The sequence below is a fragment of the Hypomesus transpacificus genome, chromosome 13 (genome assembly GCF_021917145.1).
Source record: "Hypomesus transpacificus isolate Combined female chromosome 13, fHypTra1, whole genome shotgun sequence".
Classification (NCBI taxonomy): domain Eukaryota; kingdom Metazoa; phylum Chordata; class Actinopteri; order Osmeriformes; family Osmeridae; genus Hypomesus; species Hypomesus transpacificus.
In genome coordinates, this window is record NC_061072.1 from 7,776,718 (window position 1) to 7,800,411 (window position 23,694).

Here is a 23,694-nt window from a genome sequence, read left to right on the forward strand (position 1 = left end):
TGGTTTCAGTAGAGGCCAAGTATGTAATTGTGTCGAAGTTTTGTGTGAAACTTTTTAAATGAAAGCTTAGACAAAAGCTCTCCAAGACTTTGGTTTCTCAGTTCATTAAAGCCTACATATCTCAGAGAATGTTTGTGGTGAAAACCTGCTCCCAAGTTAGCTTTACTAACACAAGATTTAGTGAGCAGATAGACAAATCATGTAATCTTGGCAAATACTGCACTCTCTGAAACAAGCGGGCCATGTGTACAGGCCTTGGGGCTATGCTATCTAGAAAACATCTGCTAGGGCAGTTACTGAATTAATATATTAGCTTTGAGCAGGGCAGGTGTTTCCATCTGGAGCAGAAACATCAAAAGCAGATTGTTCTTTAAAGCAGTGGCGGTTCTAGACACATTTTACTGAGGGGGGCAGTGTTTAATCAGAGGGGCACATAAAAAAATGGAAACAAATTATATTTAAACATTAAATACTTTAATTTAGCTTTACATTAAAATCATACAAATGGCTCTGGCTCTCCCTCTTCCAGCTCCTCAGCTCTCTCAATACCTTGATATGTTTCTCTCACTTTTTTATTTACTGCGGCAAAAAAAGGCTGCAATGTCGCTTCTTCATTTCATGATGACTTCTAGAAGTAGAAAAACGTGCAAAAAAAGCTCAGGGGGGCCACAGGGGGGGGCCAGGGGCATTTTTACAGGGGCACTGGCCCCTGTGGGCCCCCGTGTAGAACCGCCCCTGCTTTAAAGGCTCAATTCATGCAGTGATGATGAGGCACCACCCCTTGATTGTAAAATAAAGTAATCGTCTCTTAAAGGGAATGTAAAAATATCTCATCCCGTTTCATAGCCTATACCACCCCCCCCCCCCCCCCCCCCCCCCCCCTAAATGTAGTCTACCACAAATGAAAAATAAATCTTCGTCCAAAAGTTTAGATGTTTGATATTAGTTCAAACAATAGGTTTGGAGGTTATATTGTAAAAATGTAATAGAATGTCTCAGCGTCAACCGACGTAAGCACACCTCACAATTTCACAAAAATGTTTACCCTCCAAGTAAAACGGCTGTGCATCTGCGTAATAGTAGGCTAGTTTACCGCCGCCTGAATGAACTGCGAATCTGCTCATTTTATTCACGGGTTGACTGTAGGATATCAGGTTGACTGAGCAACTCGTCACGTTTGCAATGTTGGCTTCATTTACAATTATATGAAATCATTGTGTTAATTCTTCTCCGAAAACTCCAAAAACAACAGCAACATCGTTGATGACAAAAACAACGGCAGCTTGATCCCGCAGGTGGTGGTTGCACCGTTATTCCTGTCATTCGTCTTGAACAGAAGTTGACTGTTTGTTGACCTCTAAACACCGTCTCCAACGCCAATGGTGAGTTCCATACACAGCTCATAAACGTGCAGTTAACAACAGAGAAAATTCCCCAACTCCTTAGTGCACAACCCTGTCTATCAGTTCATTCACGTGCTCTTTAAAACCGCCTAGAGTAGGTAACCACGAACCTAGTTTATTACCCAACGAAAAACTCAGAGGATAGCCTAACCCTCGTTAACCCCTATCTGCCACACCCTTCAACCCTGTAGTCTCAACCTTTCTCGTGTCTCATACACACCCGTGTGAGCCCAACTTCGTTATACACAACAATCTGTCTCAGAAGCCATCTGGTTTTCATTTCCTGTAAAGTACAAGATGGAGGAAGAGTTAAAAAAGGAGCCTCGTTTGAACTGGGGGCTAATGTAGTCAGGATGGAATATGTCACTCAGACTATTGCATGTTGATGACTCCGAGCAGTTTCAGCTGTAAGCAGCCAATGATTTATGGTCGCCAAATGAACTCTTGAAGGCCAAAAAAGCCAAGCAAGAGTTCACAACGACAACTGGGTCCTTTTTTTGGCCGCAAAACTTGCCGGCGTTTTTTTTTTTTTTACGGCCATGCCAAAGTATTTCGCACGGCAATTAGCTCTGTCCTCATTTAGTCTACAGTCCCCAAGGCTCATGAAGTCATTTATCATCCTCAGGCACTACAATTATGCAGCTCACTTTCAGGTAGGTGTGTAAATAGTCAGTGGCTGGCTGGCTTATTTAGTTTCAACAGTAAGTGTGGAAGTGGAATATACAGTGCTTTACTGGAAGTGTGCCATCTGTCCCTTTGTCACGTTGTCAACATTTTTGCAAGTGTTAAAGTAAAAGGAAATGTCATTTAACATGATGCATTTGTCATACTGGAAAAAATAAAACTAGTGATGTTAGTGTTTATGGTTTTGACAGTAGGTTCACATATGTGTACCTCTTCATATAACCTTATAAAAAGATAATGAAGGCCATACCATGTTTTGTGTTGAACATTGTTTTTCTCAGACCTAGTAGTGCCATAACAAGCTTTGGCTCCACTGGAAATTCAAGTTGTATGACTTTGATGTGTCCGGAGGCTAAGGAATCATCATCATTGCAAATGTTTGTGCAGGCTTTATCATAAACATATGCTAGATACATTTTCACTTAAGTTACCAAGCACCACTGCCATTTCTAAGGCATATCAAACTGTCGTGTGTGGATCAGATCTTTAACAAACATTCCCCTGCTCTGGGCCTGGTATTTCTTACGATCCAAGTAACGAATTAAATAACATCCATTAGTGTTCCTTCAGTTGTGAGGTGGAGCCACAGTGCACTGCAAGCCCAGGGGTTACTGGCAGTATCAGAAGGGACTAATTGTCAAGGTTACGTCTTCGCGGATGATTGATGTAAGACCAGGGTGTTTTTGTCAGCCTGTCAGGTGGCTGGAATGTTTAATGTTCTCATTATTGGTTGCTCTGTTGTGTATATTTCTCTGTCAGCGTTGCGGACCCATCTGAACTGCCAAAGCACTTCAAAGGCCTGCAGGTCATCCATCTTTCTCCTGACGCCCTGAATGTTCAGCCTCAGCTGAGTGCTGGTGATTTGTTATGACTTGAGAGCCAGCTGACAGACAGGTCTCCTATAAAAAAACGGACCCATTTCCCTTTTGTTGTGCAGTGAAAACAACACCGCTCCCAAAATGGGCGACAACTGTCACTGTAGGCTGGCACCTGACAGTTGTGTTGTCTTGCTAATTTGCAGACTGGATGACTGGAGTTATTTTTCTTTTCTCCTCTGTGTAGATGTTGGTTATAGTGTCACAGACATACAGGTCACCATCTGTTTGTAGAGCGCCACGGGGAACAGAACTGAAGAAAGATCACCGTGCTAAGGCACATTTTCCTGGCGTATTCATCAACAGAGCAAGAGTATGACATCTATGCAATGAAACTAAGACACGGAACAGGAAAAGATGTGAGAGAGAGACAGAGACAGAGAGAGAGAGACAGAGAGACAGAGAGAGAGAGAGAGAGAGAGAGAGAGAGAGAGAGAGAGAGAGAGAGAGAGAGAGAGAGAGAGAGAGAGAGAGAGAGAGAGAGAGAGAGAGAGAGAGAGAGAGAGAGAGAGAGGGGGGGGGGGGGGGCTGAGTTGACACTAAAACAAGGACGAAAGAAATGAAATCTGAATCTAGATTCTTTTCCCAGGCTTTGACAAGATTGATTGTTTTCTGCTGATCTAATTTTGGAGCATGAGAAAATAGTCAATTCATCTTGAAGAAAAATGATGTTCTGTACGGCGCAGATGGAAATTTCTGAAAGCTGAAGGAGATTAAAGAGAAACTCTCCTCTTTAGACCTAATCAGGAGCGGTAGATTATTCTGTCCATTTAACCAGATGGTAGGCTTGATTCTGCAACCCTTCCTGTATATTATTGAATACCAGTCTGTTATATTTGACTTGGATAAGTGAAATGTCCATCAGCTGTAATGATCTGCCAACTAGCATAATGCATGCTGTACCACTCTTGGTCGAAGCAAAATGTTCCTTATACCAAGTAATTTGAGAACAGTTGTGTTCACTACCATTTGCCATCAGTGTCATTACATGAAAATAGATCATTCTAGTCTGGAAGATAAAGCGACTGTTTTGTCCTCAGCTAACTCTACCCCTAAAAGTCCATTTTGGCACTTTAACAGTCTCCTTGGGCAGAGCACCCACGTTTGAAGGCAACTGGATCAAGTTACCGTCAACACAACTGCAAACAGGGCAGTATGTTAACAAACCTAATTATAGTATAGGTGATGAAAAAGTGTGTGGGCTAGCTACATATCTGGCCAGGTATGTGTTGGCTGGTAAGCTTTGAGTGTTACCTTGAAGGATGGCCCCCTTCCCTAGTTAAGGGGTCAGATGGCTTCCCAAGTCAGATGGTTGAGCAGTGAGGGAGTCGGGCTAGTAATCAGAAGGTTGCCGGATCGATTCCCCACCGTGCCAAATGACGTTGTGTCCTTGGGCAAGGCACTTCACCCTACTTGCCTCGGGGGGAATGTCCCTGTACTTACTGTAAGTCGCTCTGGATAAGAGCGTCTGCTAAATGACTAAATGTAATGTAATATTGTTGGTATTGTTGCATTTTTGCACGTTCTGGCCTCTAAAAATCTCATGATTTACTAAATGCATGTGAATTAAAAACAATTCTCTGTTCTAAAAACAAAATAAATGTTATAAAACCTAATGCCCTGTCCCAGATATATTACAGAGTTTCACCAACTCTTCAAAAGGTAAAGAACACATGCCCGCTAGCCCAGTATTCAGAACCACCCTACATGAATATGCCAAGCCTAATTTTCAACCAGCAGCAGGGGAACTTTGGCCGTGGTTCCAAACCGAGAGCACGAACAGAGCAGGAGCACAAAGCCAGTATGTCATACTTTTAAGTACTGTTAAATTAGAGGCTGTTTACTGTTCTGGGAGACCATTCATCTTACTCAACTGGTCTGCTTCTTGCAAATTTGTCAGTAAGAGTGTCCACATGCCAAGATTGTAAGGGAGGAAAGAGTTCAGGTTATCAGTGGAGGTTTTCATAGCGTGTCTTCAGTCAGTCTGCAGTTAATTAGCTGCCTCCGCACAATAAGGCCATAAGTCATTAATCACCGGCCGTAGCAGCAGTCAGCTAGCTGAGAGCAAGACGTTTGGAGACAAAAAGTTTGCTCTCTAAGACCGACTTCAAAATGGTTGCTGCCAGTAGTGTGTAAATTACAGGGCATGTTGAGTGCTGACAGACAAGGGCTCACTGTTCAGCTCTCTGTTGCTGTTTCCTTGGGTTTCTGCGTTGACAGACTTTCTTAAAGGGAAAATTCCCAAACTTATTTCCCTGCGACTGCACACTCTTGAATAGACACACGTGTGTGTTTAGACCGCACACAGATAAAGACTCCTTGATGCATTAATGTTGACACTGGATGTACTGTAGCGTATTATAGTAAAGTCCAAAATGTATGATTTCTTAGTTGCTTTTGATGAACTTCCCCTCATAGTCAAAAGGCCGGTGGTCCCGATTAATGTTATTGTTGTAAAACACAGATTTAACTAACACCTATTTGAGATTTACATTACTTGTCAGAAGGAGGAAGTGATGGAGCAATAATAAATATGGAGCCTGTTTGGAGAAGTGAAGTCATCCACCAGAAAAAAACTAACCACAGTTTCTCTGGATGATTAAGGACACACTTCTTTCGTGAATTCAATATGGCAAAGGTCATCTATTTTTCTTAAGCTTTTGTAAACAGCGATCCAAATCCCTTTCCAGAGTACATAAAAACTGTGGAAGGTTTATTCAAACCACTGAGGTTTATGTAGCAACAGGGAATCTCTTGATTGGATCATTAATATACAGTGAAGGGAACTGGAGACTCTCATGTATTTGGAGGGACTACAGTGTTTACTGTATTCATTTAGCGTACCTTTAATATTCATCAGACCCGTAAACTCAGTGAATATACCTACCACCTTGCACCTCCCACAACACACACGCACACACACACACACACACTAACGTGTGTTCAGTGACCTCAATGTTTGGTGTTGATGATGAAGATGCTTTTAACAATAACTACTCCTGGACACGGTGACACATGGCATGCAGCTGTCCACAAAGCGACGGGCATTCCATAATGTATGTACTGTATGTGGAGTACACCATTCTAAACGTCAACATTTGTCTATGACCAGCCGGCGTACACTTGCAGTCTTCCCTTGGTCAAAGGGCCAGAAATCTTCCCCTGTGCCAACGTTCAAAGCAAAACAGGTGGCAGTTACAATGATTCAGTGTGGAGTCACTTACCCAGACACCCTCTTATGTCCTGACAATATTTGAGGTTGGAGCATGTGGTAAAACAGACTCTGTCATTGCGGTGTGATTGAGAGGCTATAACCTGTCCTGGGTGTGGGGTGGATAAGAGGTCATGGAGGACACATAGAGGCACACTGTCTGGATGAGTACAGGGCTGGACCACATGGGGAAATACACCTTTACCAGGTCATCTTTTCTTTTTTCTTTTTTAACTTCTTCGACAACTATTTTTTTTTTGTATAATATACTTTACAAGGTTAGAAGAAACTAAAATGGGCTTCCTGTGTGTTAGATGCAATGTTATTTTGGTGTGAACTGCCCTGACTGTCCAGTAATAAAGAGGCAAATTAAATTCAGAGCGCCTGTAATATTTTTATTTTTACTATTTCAGACTGATGGGCTATGTGATAGAGACATCACACCCAAACAAGACCCTTTACAGCGGCCTAGTTGCTGTTGTAAATTATCGGCTACAAGCATCGTTACCAAACATCATGTAGGCTATGGTAAGGCTTCATCTGTGAGAGTGGAGGTCGATTTGATGAATATGACATATGACCGTTAATGATGTAGGTCTTATCTCTAGAGAATAGAATGATTTACTATGGATGGATAATGACATTGTTTGTTTGATGCCGGAGCTCTGTTAAAAGGGCTGATTAAAATTATTAGGCATTGCTTCATTTCACGCCACTTGGTCCACGGATTCATTACTGCAATCACAAAAGCTGTGGAAATGTGTCATCATAAATCATAGTTTAGCTGCGGTTTATACCAGTTGCCTGTTCCTCCATTTTTACTGAGAGTTTAATCCATGACCCCATAATTGGACGAAATTAAATATTTCTCCGTAAAAACCCTGGAAGTACCAAAATTGGATCAGTAGCCCGGTATAAACATTTTAGACAGATAAGCGAACACACAGGAACACACGACTTCGGCTTATTAGCATTTAAACATTCATTTTTGAAGTTTCTCCTAAAATCCAGTGAGATGGTCGTTTTCCTAACTGGTTCCATAACTGATTTTTTGATGCGTTAACAATCCATCCAGAACAGCTTTATAATTTCCAGCCATTGGGAACTGTAAGGCAATAGCACCATTCATGTTGGGAACATCTTTAACACTCCAACGTTATGAATTATAATTGTAGAAATAGCCTACATTGTACCTTATTTTGACTGATTTCGTATATGTATGGCCTATGACAAAAATACAAACCATGCTCGCAGATATATCATGTATTTTAAAAAGTGTTTCCACTGTTTTTCACAGTGGCCTGGCCGTTTGGGTCTGCGCATATACGGCCTAGGCCATGGCTAATCAAACTGATCCAAAATAGAAGCCGCAAAGTAACTTGCCGCGTCAGACATTTTTACACTGAGCAAGTAGGCCTAACATCAGCATGCACTGTCTCCATTGAACCTTGTCGAACTGGTAGCAACTGCATTTCAGAGATAATCAGTGGCCTAACCTACTTTCTAATGTAGAAATTGGGAAATATGTATGCTATACAAAAACCTTTTGTATAGTGGTGTTCTGAAAAGAGAACACGAAAAGCTGGTTTCTGTTGAAAGGAAAGTATTACCTGTGAAATGCTGTAGCCCAAAATATTTTGCAGACATTTTCGCAGAAATGTCTCCCTAAATAGTAGACTTGTGACAAATTAACTTTACATTTCAGACAAATGTTTGACTAATCAGTAGCGTTACGTTTTGGCCTATTCTCATAAGGAAATTAATTTCCCTTGCAAAATTACTCAGTTGAACTCAAATGTTACCACAGTTCCATGGGCAAGATCATATGGAAAGATTTGTATTATCAAAATATTTAGACCACTCCCAAATATAACATCAGAATAAAAAACTTTCTATACAAAAATATAACTAGAAGCCTACAGTTTATAGTCAGCAAAGAATATACATTCATGCTTTAACAGCATTGTTCATTTCGATCTAAATTGTGAAATAATGCACTTTGAGCCTTTTGCAAATTATATTATAATTATTTTATTTTTATCACGCTTGGAGCTATCGCAAATAAATACATTGAGCCCACATGGATCCCGTCCTGCATGAATTACAACCATTATAAAACTCATTAGGCTTAAAATCTTCTTTATAAATGCACGTATAATTTCTCATCTACTGATATCCTAACGCAGCTGCCGTGGTGAGTCTCTGCCCATACAAAGCGTATGGAGAATAATATGAACCTGTGGCTGCGGGGACCGGCACGGGTGCGCCAGTGGGCAAGGGGCTCTTTGAGTATGGGTGATAGCGAGAGCTCAGTCCTAGTGGGTGGTGCGGGCTTCTGAGTGTCAGCGTTCCGGGGCTACCAGGAGCCCCATTGGGGGGCATGTGCATATGACAAGCCATGGCTGCCGCAGCTGCATTGGCCAGAGATGATGAACCCGGGTATCCTGATATCAACTTCTCCGTCCCTGCAAAAGCAGTGTGAGTCCGCAAGTGATTGAGAAGTTCTTCAGAGGAAGAAAAACGCTTGTCACAAGGTCCATTGGCTGAAACCCAGTTACAGACATGTGGCATAGGGTCGTTTGGGATCATAAAACCATACGGGTACAACGGATGTCCGGTGAAAGATGGCGGAGAGTGCACGCCGTGTAAATGGTGCGTAGGGTACATGAGTTGGTATCCAGACTTCAGAGCCGAGGCGGCTGCAGCGGCAGCCGCCGAGTCATGCGAACAATTGGCACTGGGTGCACCGGATAAATGGCTTGCGCAGTGGTAACTTAGGCAATATGGGTCTCGGCAAAGACTAGCAGACATTAAAGACGGCGGTGATGCACCGGCCATGGGGCTTGTTCCAGCCTTACTGCATCCAAGTGAATTAGCAGCAGCAAATTGTGCACTTAATAACTGACTGCTAGATTTCGTCGGATCTAAAGTCATTCCATGAGGGAGAAAGGGCTGATGATAGCCTCCGTATGCGCCTGCTAAACTTCCATGGTATGACATACCAGCGGGGGGAAGCGGGAAAACTGTGTGACCGGGTTTGTAGGGTGAAACGGGGGCGACCAGCCCTGACCCGAGCATGGAGGATGCCGAGGTGACAGACGTGGAGTCTGACGTGATAGCCTTTGATCCAGATGTGGCGTCCTGGTGTTGGTTAACGTCGACGTTAATCCCTCCACAGCCGCCGTTTATCCTACTGTGACTGTTGCTCTCCGTTGTACTGCTTTTATTACCATTCTCAGACTCCTTCTTTTCCTCCTTGTCTCCCGATTTGCCCTCTGACGGCAAAGGAGATACGGAGGTAATGGAACTCGGGCTGCCTGTCCTTGGGGTGAATGGCTGGCAGGTGGCGCTAGGCACTCGGAAACTAGATTTATCTCCGCTGCTGGACGAGTCTTTCTTCTCGGATGATTTAGAGTAGGGTTTGAAGCTAGATTTGTCTTCAACTCCAATGTCACTCATTTTCAGTGGTCCTGACTTTGTCTCCTTGTCGTTAGATCCAGAGGTTACTGATGATAATTTGGAGGAAGACGGAGGATCAGGTTTACCAATTTGAGAACACGTTTGTGCCAAAAGAGCCAACGGACTTTTCTTTGCATCCAGCTGTAAAACAAGACAGATCCAAATTATTATTGGATACTTAACATTTGTTAGATATGTAGTATTTGTTATGAAGGCATGTTGCATCTATAACTTCATGTAAAGGCATTTAGCTAAAAGGTCTGTGTTTGGCCAAAATACGCATCGCGCTTTACGCACTGCGCCTAGCCCATCTTAAAACCTGCATATCTCAAGTACAACTTACAGATCATATCCGAAGTGATAACAGAAACAACCCGTATAGAGAAAGTAATCTTACTATATTATTTAACAAACAAACAATAATTATTGTAAAATCCTCAGTCTTCCTTTCTGCGCCCCGTTCTTACCTCAATGGGACTGATAGGGGTTGATGGTAAAGGTTGAAGATATTCCGGATGCAAAATGTGTCCTCCCCGTGTGGTGAGCATTTTCAAAATCTTTATGGGAAGACGATTAGCTTGCCGTAATGGGTCTGCAGGAGAGACTGGGTGGTGAAACGGCTTGTTGATTTTAGCTGCGCCCTTCTCTGCCGACGAGGTGCTCTCCCACACAGGATTGGTGCTATTTCTCAGGACAGAGACCGTGGGCGATGTGATCATGACCCAATTCTCATCGAAATAGAAGAAAAATACATTTGTAGACAAGGAGTCGAAGTATATCTTGATAGCACCGCTCTTATGAACACGATTAATAAATAATGTTAGTTAATTCCTTAACAGAGCTGGTGATGGCTTGAGCAAAATCCGCACATATCGGAGTTGAGACTGCACGGCTTCATCCTCGTGGTGCTGTTGAGAGAGTGGCTGTATTTCCCTGCGCTCGCTCTCCACGTCGGGTGTAGTACAAAAACACACTCCCCTTAGCAGCAGCTGAATTAGTCCTGAGATTAGAGCCTTTGCCGCCTTCCAATCAAATGAGACCTTGAGGTGATTGGAGGGTCAAGGGAATGTGACGTTATTCCTTAGACGGCGTGCATTTTATTTTTGTTTTTTTATATCAACATTCGCATAAGGATACTTTATCAGCTTTATTTTCGCAGACACAATAATGTCTTAACATGGTTTTGGAGAGACACGGAAGGTTTTTTTAGGGGGATAAGTACATCGATGTTTCACTGACGGCACATCGGTATGAATTTAATATCGATTTAGTCAAAAGTCCTCTAAGATGAAAATGAAGTCTAGCTTACTGTAGTCTTTACTTAGGCTACATGTCAAATATAACGTCAAACACAAAATAAACATTAGCTAACATAACATCTCTTGTCGTTTTTAATTTCCTTTTAAACACGTGTATACATCAGCTCTTCTACTGCACAATAGTGACTTCAATTTATTCCCCTCTCAATCATACTCTAACTTCTGTCATTTGTACCTAATGGACTCAGTTCTTCTGCAGTCGCTGCAGTTAGAAAGGGGAAGGACGTGTCGGACCATACAATAAATCCATAAAGTAGCCTATCTAAGAGTCGGTTTATTTCAGAGTTGGTTGAAGTCAGACTTCGTTTATTTTTGCGTGATCACTCACATAATTGTATTTTAAATCAACCTTTTTTGGTAAGTGTTTAACAAAACGGAAAGCTCTAACTAAGAAATTATTATCTTACTGACCTTCGGTACAAGGGGAATGAGTTACACTTATTTACTATATATTCATAATTAATCTCGCAGTCAATCCTCGTAGCCCTATATGTTATAGGGCTACTCTTGTCATTATACCAACCCCACAGAATCGTAAATGTCAGTTCGACCTATATTCTTAAATCAAAACTCAAAATCTACATCATAGACAAAACGTATTTAAGTATCTTGCTGATCAGAGAAAAGTTAACATGTGCAGAGATATTTCGTGATTGATAACAGAGGTGCTGTTTTCAGCAACGGCTGTCAGGCAATGACAAGGAGCTTGAGTTATTAGGGCATAGAAGGGCGACCATAAATTTCTAACGTCAGGAAAAAACTCCTTTTATTGTGCACGTGATGGATGGCCCATTGCACCAGACACCAAATACTCGGCATTATCCTTAAATGGGAACACATTTTTTCGTTGCCATAATTCAAGACATTTAAATAGAAAGTTTGAAATCCCTACCATATTTCAAGGTGACGTGTTAATGAATCACTCTCTACATGCAAATATGTTTATTTACAGCGCAGCTTGAGTAACGGATAACTTTCACCAGTTGCTGAAAGCTGCAAGAGGAACTTTTTGAATGACTAAGACAAGAACGTTGCATTTTCTGTCAAATAATTTTAAACCTGATTGTATTTAAAACGTATCACTTGGAATTCATTGATTCTAAATCACACGTAGCTGCAGTTAATGAGCACCTTTCATTTTCCATTTGTGCGTGTTTGCTAATTATTCTGAAATGAACTGTTAATATAACTACATAGTTGAGTGAACATTTGGAACCACAATTCTTTCTCGATTTTCTGCTGGACGCATTAGGGACCAAATAAATATATATATATATATATATATTATAAGGGAGGTAAACACATGGCCTTCTTTGTTAACTTAATCAATGTAGGCAAATTCCCTTTGCTTTCATTCTAACAATCAATGATTAACAATGTAGGTAAGTAGATATGTAAATCCACTCTGACAGGTGCTATTGTTATGACTGTAGTCAGTGTTGTATGACCCAGAGCATGTTTATGCTCTGTGGTTGGCATGTCCCTCTGCAATCACGCACAGTATGCATACACGTTACTAGGCCTTATATTAAATGTATTTATTGTTGGGTAACTTTCTTATTTTGCTATGTCCGATGCATTGAATGCTATCTCATTTGAATAGATTTTCCCCAGACAATGATATGGCCAGTAATTATAACTTATTTCAACGCAGTTTCATAATATCAACTGTGGAAATCCAAAACACTGGCAAAAAATACATCTGCCAATTAGTTTGGTTCATTTTCATTTCTAATTTTGTCCCTATTCCCTACAAAATATGGTTACAATAAAACTAGAGGACACTGAAACACATGGAATACATTCCTGTTGCAGTTTAACCCTGCAATCAGCATGATGGTGTATCACAACTAACCACCACTCAGAATTTCAGACTCACAAATGCATGCATTAAGTGCCCTGCACTTTAATGTTGGTGTTAGTTTGTGGAAGGATGTACAAAAAAAAAAAACTCCACAAAAAGCAGCTGTGAGTCCCTTCTGGTTTTGTGTGAACGCATTTGATCGATAAATGTGACATTGTAATGCGGAGTAAATGGAATAAGAAATTTCACCGACATGACATGAAAATTCACCTTGTGGCAGCCTGTACAGGGCATGTCACTCCGGCAGAGAGAGAGCCAGACTTGATCTGACAGGTAAAAAGGGAAGATGATGGTTAGAAGGTGCTATTGTTTCATACCTTTCTTGACCTGTCAGGTGTAGTGAAGAGGCACTCTCTGTCGCAGGAAAACGCCCTTAAAAGGCCTCATATCGGGTGGGATGGCGCTTGCCACTGTTTAATTGATTTGCTTTGCGCTGAAGGCTGTCACATTAATAATGATTAAGCACGGCTTGTGTGTGCCACGCAGAATGGTACGCTTATCAGAAAATTAACAGCCATAACTAACTGGTGTCTCTTGCACGAGCATAGCATTATACTTTTCTGTTACTATAAGTCTTTTGTTGAACGTATATACGGGATGGTATAGTTTTGACCAAATGTCTGGATTATGGGACCACATTTGATGTCGAGTTCTGTCAGTCTTTTTGTAAGAATCAAAAGCAAGTGATTTTAGAAGTCATTTTGCATTAGATGGAAAACAGAAGTTAATGGATGGTATGGAGAAGTAATCCTACTGTGTATTATCTAGCGGCATAATCCTACGCACAAAAACCAGGTAAATGGTGTTGAGTGAACATCGGATTCAGATTGTTGCATCCAGTCTTTACAAGAACCCCTTCACTATGTAAATCTCTCTTTCCAATGTTCCCGAGGCTGACTGGCAGGCAGAAATTGCTCTGATGGTCTTGATGGCATGTTAATGCACTATGTGGTAGGCATCACTGTCTTTAAGTATGGGAATTAGATTCTGAGTTGAGAGATGGCTTTCAGCTGAAATGACAAGGAACTAGACAGCTTTCTTCTTAGCAAAAAAACTTGCAGAAGCTGTCAGGGAAATGCTTGGGAGTGTGTGTCAGGAGGTATTACATATATTAGTCCATCCTTTTAGGACAAGATATACTTAGAAGCCATACCCATTCCATTCACCTTAACTGCAGTGTGACATGTACCCCACCTACCCCCCTTTGCAAAATTGCCTTGATATGACTTGGAAAAACTCACCACCAAGCTGATATTAAGCGAGACTCACTCTCGCGATAAGACAGAGGTGTAGCATGACTTTAACAGAGTTAGAAAAGTTGAGGTGAAACCCACATCACACCTGTGAAGGGTCTTTTTCAGAGTGTCTCATCAATTAGCTAAAGCTGTGGTCGTAAAAGCTTTTGGCGCTACGTAGGAAAGCCTATGGAGATTACGCTGTCGTCCACTTGCCACCAGGTGGGTGAGGAACTTGGCATGCTGCAGTCATGCTGCCGAGTGAAGTTGACTTCACCTTCCTTCCCTCTTAGCACTGGAACCAATGGCTTGCACAGTTGCTGCATCTGAATGCGACAGCTGCCATATTACTGCTCTCAGAACTTTGTGGAAACTTCAGGAAGCTTATAAGACCTATCTCCTCTCCCTAATAGCCTTAGGAGATAAGGAAATGGAATCAGGCTCTCCTTTAATGACATCAAAGCATGGCACTGGTTGGTTCGAGACGGCCTTCTCAAGGTCTCCAAGGACTTGGAATTTGATTGCCATAATTGATGATTAATGAATTTGATTACACTTTTTTTGTAATGTGTGCTAGTGCAAGAGCAACTGTAAACTGTGTTGGAAGCGTAGTCGCATGCCTCTCCATAAGATGCGGTGTCAGACCACCCTCTCGTCTGCACTGGGGTCCACCGAGGAACATGAAGGAGATCCAGTACTGCCTCGTTCACAGATCCTCATATTTACTCATCAAGATTTTAATTTATGTGGTAAAGCTGGACTGCAAATGAACAGGAAGCATGTTGTGACACTGGAAGGAGTGTGCAGGTTGGGATGAATGTCTCTGATAGGCAGATTATTCAGCCTAAAGTAGTTCTAAAGAATGATCTTGTCACATTTCACATCCAGGATTAGGGATAACCGGGAGGAAAGCTTCACTCTGGTATTAGAGCCCACATGGAAGAGACAGGCATGCAAGGTATTCATGACAGATGGAAGGCTTGAACGCTAGCAGCAAGTCTTGGCTCCATTTTTCTCCCTTGCATCACGTACCTTGGTCAGGGGTCATATTAGCCAACACTTTGAACTATCGACACTAGCCTTTGACTATCATTTTTTTTGTTACTGATAAGACTATTTATTAAACTAGGACAGTTGGAAAAAGCTGTAACAAATATTCTCAATATATTTTGCTGATAAAGTGAGGTATAAAGAACCTGCATCCCCCTGTCATCTTGCATTTTAAGTAAGCTCTCTTGCATATTAAATGAAAGTGCTTCAGGTGTCCCCAGGCTATCAAAACGAGATGTTACTGTCCTGATGGAAACAGAACAAGACAAAGTAAGAGGTATGACTGAAGTGTTGAATAAAATAAAACCTCACGGGTCTGTGACCTACTAGATGTGTCAGCTGTATTCCGATCGAAAGCCCGTATTATTATACTGTAGCCTCACCTGTCCTCTCATGTACATTACCTCAGTTGTTTCTTAGCCGAGTGAGTTATTTTTCTGAAACAGTAGCTAGCTTTAGTTAGCTGCTGGGCTAAGTTACCTAGCTTGATTCTCGTAGCAATGCTACTACCATTAGTGTTACTTGTTAGCCTTCTAATTAGTACATTCTGAAGCCATACTAAACAGGGTTTCCCGCAGAAAATGTGTTAGTCAAGGTGGGGGTGGGGGGGAGGGGGGGTTGGTGGGGGGGAGGGGGGGTTGGTGGGGGGGGTGGGTTGGTGGGGGGTTCTCCTCCAAATACAAAGTTCTCTAGAGAAGGGAGACTGCCATTTGAATCAAAGGGAGAAAACTGGCGGAAACACGACGAATATCCCTATTTAATATTATTATTTTTTGACAACGTAGTCAAGGTGGCAGGCGTGTGTTGTTAAGGCGGCCGCCTTAACTGCAAAGTGCAGCGGGAAACCCTGCTAAAGCTTTTGTCGCACAATTTTTGTCTTTCGGAAAATATGAAATGGGAACGTTAGAATCACATATTTGTGACGCTGCTTCTTAAGTCGTAAGTGTTAAAAGGAGACTTTAAATGAGTGTCCCTCACACAAGCCACCGCCTTTATATTAGTGCTAAGAAGTGTTGCCTTGTTTTTTAAACAGCTATTATTGGCAGAGAGCAGCAGGAGACTGCAGTCTGTCTGGAGGAAGGAAGTGACAACGAACAGAGGGAAACCTGTCATTCAGTGAAGCTAAAATGTCAGTTGAAATGTTATGGATACCATTTTGAAATGTGTCAAGTCATCCTGTAGGTTTAACTAGAAGACATTTTAATTTTTTGCTCAGATCATTCAGGTCCAATTAAAGGTGATATTTCTTTGCATAATCAGGACCGTTTTCCTTTGAGCTCATTATCCTTCAAGCTGAATTATCTGTTTTAAATTACAGATTTTTGTTTTGATGTTATATTGCTAATAGGGGAAACGTAAATATTCATGCTTTTGATGACTGAAGTATCATATTCCTGTCATTAGAACGTACGTAAACAATGTTATTGACGATATGTAAAATCAAATAGCAGTATATAGGTAGCAGACTATAAATATCAGACTCTGTGGGCTTTTGAGCAGACGATTGTATGCAATTCACTTGATACTTTGACACTAATTTCTCATTTATGACTAGCTCTCAGCTAATCAATGGGCTGTCTGTAGTGCGTGATTCATTTTGACTTCTTCACAAACAGGTGACTCGTTATAGATTACATGCACTGTCTCAACACTCAAGCCCCAAGCTCTCATTTACAGAACAAGACATTGATAATCATGTAAAGGACCGCGTGGAATGATGGAAATTGTTTTCTCTATTTCATCCACGGCTCTGTCAGAGCGTGCTAAGTAACATCAGAATGTCTCTTGTGTAGTGCGGCTGGGTTTATGAGACCATTACCGTTTTTTATTGTGTATAGCTGCACTAATGGCCTTCTATAGTCCCAATGATTTACTGCCTGTCAGCTTTGTGGCTGTCCATTAGACAGGAAGGTTGACACCCAGCCAATGGTAGTCACCAAGGGAGCCAGGAAGCCAGTTTCCAACATGGAAGTTAACCTCACAATCTCTGCCATTTTCAAGTCCAGTTATTTTGTTTTATCCTATTTGGGCTGGTACACCCTTTGCTTCATATGTGGTTTAATAGAAATGTTTATACTGTAAATACCACCGCTTGTCCGTGGGAAATGATTGTCAAAACTGTCAGAAGGCCAACTAGAAGTCATAGAAACTGAAGCTTGAATCTCAGTAGTTTGGAACATTTTGACCGAAAATCCATTATTGCCATTTCCTCAAGATGGAAACAAAGAGGCTATTATATGCTTCTGCTTTATAAGGCAGTGTTTTAATACTTAATAATGACTTTATAACGAGAACTCAAATGTGGTTTCTGTACATAATTGACTACTTAAACACCCAGTTAAACCCTTATGTTCCATTCTGAACTTTTTCATCACTCTATGATGTGTTTTCATAGGCAACCTATGGTTACAAGGGTGTTTTGTGTACTGTGAAATGATGGCATAAGATGGGCTTTCTGCTCCTGGCAGGTAAGGCAAACAGACCTACCTGGCTAAAAATCCTACCTGGCTAGAATCTTATCCCCGCGTACGTTTCCGTCGCCATGGCGTCCACGTCGTCCGGGGCATATAGAGGATCCCCACATATTTGTGTTGTTCTTTTGGAGGGATGTTCGAATAGGGAACAAAATAATAAGGAATGTCTGAAAAAGTGCAATCTATGACAGGGATTCACTGTCATTGCTTAAGTATATGGACAAGAAAGAATGTTTAATATAAAGGGGATTGTATATGGATCAGGATACAAGCAAGGTACCTCAGATTTTATCTTGGTTGGCTTTTCTATGACCCTGTGAACTGCATTTTTGGTACCGCAGGACTAAGTTTAAAGCTCAGCTTCAGTTGTAGGCCTGTGCCCTTATTACAGGTAATCTGTGTTTGAGTTTCTCATAAACCTTTCTTTATTAGCTCATACACAAGGATCATCCTCCCGGAATTAAAGCAATGTTAACCGTGACCATTTACGGCTTGCTTTGATGTTCCCCACACAGGAGCGCACACCGTGGAATATACATCCTTTTTAGATAAAACGCCAAGTCAAACTTATTTGGAAATGTTCCATCTTGAAGAGACGTGGTTGTGTTTACGTTTTTGGACTAGCTAGCTATCTCCGGCGGCTTGTGTGAGTTCTGGCAGGAGCACCGGAGTGGAGCCAAAGGCGGGGGTGAGGCGGGTGATCCCTGAAGGGGGAGGAGCCTGTCCTGCTTCAGACAAAATCTATTCTGGCCTTTGGTGTTGGCAAGCCGGCGGGGTGGGGGGCAGGAGGGCGGGGGGGCAGGAGGGCGGGAGGGTGGCGCTGGGGAGGGACACGAGTCTGACACCTCCTGACTTTTTCATGAGGTACTGTTTGAAGTTTTAAAACCCCATAGAGGGTTCTCGGGGCGTTGGAATATAAAAGAGGGGGCTCAAAGCTCAGTCATATTATCATCATTCAAGACTAGCGCCACCAGATTAGTTATTAGACACGAGAAAGAGAAAAAGGGCCACAGTGCTCCCGTAAAAGAATGGTTGAAGTGTTACCTGCTTGCTGGGTAACAGAGGCACGAATGCAGGGGAGCATGACTTCAAAGTGGCTTTTGTCAGGGAGGCAGTGGAGGATGGTGACAAGGGTGTTCCTGTGCTGGAGATGAGTGTTAGTTAGTGAGGGGGGTGGACCCACAATGACATGCTCGAAGACCTCAGTCCTGGTGGTCTTGTCTTTCAATCCCTCTTCAAACATTTCCCAGCTGTCATCGACTATAATTTGTAAACCTGTTAATTAAACAAGGATGAATCCATTCATTTCTGTTGGTGTTGCCCTTTAGTGTTTAATTGATACACATACGGAAATCAAGGGATCCATGATGAATTTAGTGCCTCAGAGATTAAAATTTTGTGTTTGGTGTCTGGATTCTTATGCATATGTATACTTTGAGATTGCTGCTGATGAATATATCAAATACTGTCATTGCAGATGGTATCAGGAGATGGTAGCTACCTACCTGGTATGTACTTTAGTCCATCAGTCCTGACAGTGGTAGACTTGCTTTAACAGATGCTGCCGGCCTTGTGGAACCACCATGTCCTGGTTCTGGTGGCACACCCTTCTAACTGCTGTATAAATAGATTCCTATGACAGTGTAATTCATCTCCAGCCACGAACACATCAACTTTAAAAGACAGCAAGCCGAGACCTCAGTGCTTGTTAGGGCCAGATCAGCAGTCCAGATGCCAGAGATGTAAACTCATGAAGGGAAGATTAATCTATCTGTCATCCCTGCCTTTGGACAGTAGTTGTATCTGATTTAGCTGTGACCAGGGGCAAGGGAGAAGGGCAGTTGGACATTAAGATTTCAAAGGAACGATATCAAGAAGACTCATGGCTCTGCCAGAAATGGGTCAAAAGTTCCGGGAGGATGTATAGGTTACGTAAGCTGCGTAACATTGAAACAAGATCATTTTTTTTTGGTAGTAAGCCGATGGCTTACTACCCTCTAGTTCCACCCACCCTCCACCTTACCTCATTCCCCGTTTGAGGTTTACAAGATGGCGGTGGTCGAGTCAGAAGCCTTGGAAAGAGAGAATGGCAAGGGTGTCAGTGGAGCTATTTACTAGTAGATTGATGGGAACAGCCGATGTGAGCTGGTCACATCCTGTGACCATCTGCATGAGAGTCATGCTAGTTATTCAGATGCTCCAGCATGACAGGATATCTTGTGCTTGCTCACACAGCTCCCTAAAGCAGTTCTTCAAATTCCCCACAATAAGTTTTATTGCTCTGCATGGTTTGTCATGTAACCTTTTTTTTGACAACAGGATTGACAGAGATTTTAGATGCGCCAACACATTTGAACAGTTCTAGTTTTTCAAAGACTTATTACTCTGTTTTTGGCACACAGATATAATGTGAATTTATCTAATTTATAATGTTATACATCCTAAGGTTCTTGTACTTCAAAGTCAATGTGTGAGTCAAATCATGGCTTTAGATAATATTTTAATGGTTGTGATCAGAAACACAAAGCTTTGAAATCCTTAGGAAAGATGTCTCACCACAATAGGCCAGGTTCCCCAGATTCGTTAAGAAGCTCTTAACGCTAAGATCTTCTTAAGAACGTTCCAAGAGCGTTGTAGAGCGCACTTAGAATGTTCTTAAGACGCTCTTAGCGTTAAGAGCTTCTTAACGAATCCGGGAAACCCGGCCATTGACAGTAACGTTCACCTGATCAATGTCATCTGCAGGTTTTCCCTCAGGTGTTATGGGGGGGACACCATGACCAATCCCTACCTTCTGACACATCGTAATCCTCTTCATGGCTCCCTGTATCTCTCGCTGAAATGTTGGTGAACTCATTGTACAGTAAACAATGAGTGTTCAGTTTCAAGACAAGGGACCATGTAGAAGTTACGAGAGCGTCAGCTGTTTCTGGCGCGCAGTCGTTGTTTGTCTTACACGGCACTACGGATCATTTGAAAAGAGTCAAAATACATTGAATACACTCAAACAGGCTCTGTTCTTTTTTCTTCAGTGAAAAGTGCAATATTTTTATGAAATGTCACAGCACTAAGTTCTCATGCGACGCAGAGTAATTAATATCCAACTGTGAGCTGAGTGAGTCTAATCACCCTCGCGATGGCAAGAGTTTTGCTGTAGTGTGAGGCTTGGCCGCTGAGGTCTGTTGTGCCATGTTGTGTATCAGGGAGGAGAGGATAGTGAGTGTTTGATGTGTCGAAGTATCTAAGGCCAGGCGCTGAATTAATAGCTAGCTGCCTGCATCCAAGGTCCTTCAGCAGTAATTGCAAGCAGAATCTGACTCTCTGATCTCGGCAGTGGCATGTGCTATGCCAAACAGCCTGCCTTTGACAGATTGCCTTCCTGTAGTAATAACTTAAGCATGTTCCCTTTTTTCAAACGAGGCCATGCATCCTTCCCACATCATAAAATGGCAGCAATATAATTTTTTTCGCCATCCCCTCACAAAATATATTACAATATATATTCCCCCCCTATTTTTGACAGATCCTCATTGAAATTATTTCATTACACCTGTTTCCTGGCTGCAGACCTGCCATATAATTTCAGTAAAAGACTAAAAGGTTTGTTAAACGAAGAAGGAAATCTAACTTTGATGTATTACACACGGGCATTATAGTTTGTACTAACTGCTTTACTGTTCACAGTTGGTGATGCAGCCGATCTTCTGTAGCCGTCACAGTTTAGTCCAAGCTAAACCTTTGAACGTGTAAGATACCATTTTAGAAGCCGCTTCACTTAAACATTTGACCTAAACAGGAAGTACTCCTGCCGTGCCCCCTCTCGCTCTCCCAGGTGATGGTACACAGGGCCCCCTGTGCTGAGCCGTGGTGGGCTGGGTTCTCTGGGCCAGTTTAAAGCCTGGCAACTCCACCCTGTGACTGTCCAAACAAGTTTTCCTGTAGGCGTCCACATCAAACACAGCCCTGCAAAGCTCATTGGAAAGTTAACCACAGGGTGTCTGAGTTATTTATTTATTTTCCACATAAAAAAAAAAAAATGTGTCAACCAGCAGCTTTGTGATTCCTTTAGCAGACATTCGCTCATTACCGCGAGTAATTTATGGACCTTGGCTGTATTTCATGGGCCATTTTGACACTGCACCCGGTTCTACTCAGTGTTGCTAGATTAGGCCTACGCTTGGTTTGGGAAGAATAACTAGAAAAGACAAGTCAATGAAAGATCCTTTCAGTTGACTCTTCTGCAGCGCTCACAACAGACATGTCAGAGCAGAATAAACTTTCCCAGCTATGTGTGTTTTAGAAAAGCATGCAACGGGTCACTAATTCATCCTGCCTCGAAATACTTCAACGCTGGACATTCGAGGGTGGACGCTATGTAAAAATGTAAATAAACTTTAGAGGAGCTTTGGGTCAGTGTGGGAGGAAATTTATAGTTTTGGCATTTACTCTCCAGTCATCATTCACCCAACCGTCGCAGGCAAGAGCCTTGATCAGAGGAACCTCTGTTGGCCCTAGGCTGACCTGCAGTCTGGCCAGCTGTGATTCAGATGCTTCACCGAGAGACATTCACATTACTGTAATAACCAGGACTATTAACCCCTACATCACCATGACACACTCCACAAGACCTGGTTCCCTCTCAGTATTTCATCCAAGGAAATAGTTTGAAGAAGGGAGAGCCATCCTGACCTTCTCCTGCCGAATAAGGGGGGGAAAGCAATGAGGATGAAGTAATACGTTGTGCTTAATGTTGCCTAGAACTTAATGGATTTGGCAAGCTTTCAGAACTGTCTCTCTGCAGGGCATTGTAGCGCAATATAACACAATGTGAAGAACTGTAAAAGCTAAATCAAAACCTAATAAAGGAAATTATGTCTCTAAGCAAAGTGACATTTATGTGAAATCGCTCCTATAAAGGCAGCAATTACATAATTATTTTGTGTTATCCTATCTACCATTTTAGCAGAAGAGGAGGACAGGAAAGTGCCATGTTTAATGCTACTAGTTCTACCTTTCCACGCTCTGTGTAGTCCAGGAAATGACTTTCCCTTCAGAATTTCGTCCATTAACGCTTTACATTTGCTCAAACGCACTCTGTTACGTAAGCTTTCCTTGCCCTGACTCACTACATTGCATTTCCCCAAGTGTACATTGTCAGCTAAATACAGAGAAAATTTTTATTGTTAGAACAGTAGTATCGCTCATTAATGCAGGGAACTTGAGTGCTTTCACAGAGTTCTTTAGTTGAGAGGACTTAGAGCAAACAATAGGAGGTGAGCTGTTTTTCCCTTTTAGCAGGTGAGCGCTCTCGTTCTTACTTTGTATAAGGCCACCTGGTTTAATTGGTCTTAATCTGGAATGAGTAGCTTTGATCACCAAGACAGTTTGACTGCATTAGCACGAGTGTGCTAGCTAATCCTTTGCGTAACTTGTTCTTTTGGCACAGCTGGAGGCCTGTCCAACGATAATATGTCAGCAGAGGGATAAGCCTTCATCAAACAACCACGTCTAAGCCTCTCATAGATGAGAGCTGAACAGCCACCATTCAGCCGAAATCACAGATGGAGGTGTAGGCCTAGGCGTAAGGCTCTGGTTTGTAGATAGTCAGGAAAGTACAGCATGTGTAGCCGATGCTATATTCAGATGGGAAAGGCTATTCTAAGGGGTTAGCTGTCAAGAGAATTTGTAGGGTTCGCAACCCTTCATAAATTAGTTTTTGATCTTGTTTATTTTTGCATCATATGACTAGCACGCTGCCATTTCCAGAAGTCTGCAGTGATCAAGTGTTAAATTGTTGCCATGACCCAAGATGTGAGAACAAATTCTTTATCTCTATCATGCTCATACACTCAACCACATGTCTAAACAATGGTTTCATGTGTCCTCCATCATCTGATAAGGAAATAACAGACTGCGAAGTGTTTGTTGTTTAATGCAAACATCTGTTATGAACTTAGGATGAACTCCCATAATTGATGATAACCATCTCTCTGTAACAGTATCTGCTTTCATGAAAGTAGTGAAAGAGATAGTGTTGAAAATGAAGAAAACAGCTTCACTTGTGCTTCTCTGGAGATCATATCTTGGAGCTTGTTGATTTACACTCTCTCCGGGTTGTCA

At 42.1% G+C, this 23,694-nt stretch overlaps 1 protein-coding gene across 1 annotated transcript; it reads right to left on the reverse strand.

Annotated features, from left to right (window-relative positions):
- Window positions 1-8,188: 8,188 nt before the first annotated feature.
- Window positions 8,189-10,602, reverse strand: LOC124475258 (zinc finger protein 503-like). The gene is made up of 2 exons (XM_047031720.1): window positions 10,100-10,602; window positions 8,189-9,773 (listed from the first exon to the last, which is right to left on the reverse strand). The coding sequence occupies exons 1-2, from the start codon at window positions 10,349-10,351 to the stop codon at window positions 8,340-8,342; spliced, it is 1,686 nt and encodes a 561-aa protein (XP_046887676.1). The 5' UTR covers window positions 10,352-10,602; the 3' UTR covers window positions 8,189-8,339.
- Between the last annotated feature and the right edge of the window lie 13,092 nt (window positions 10,603-23,694).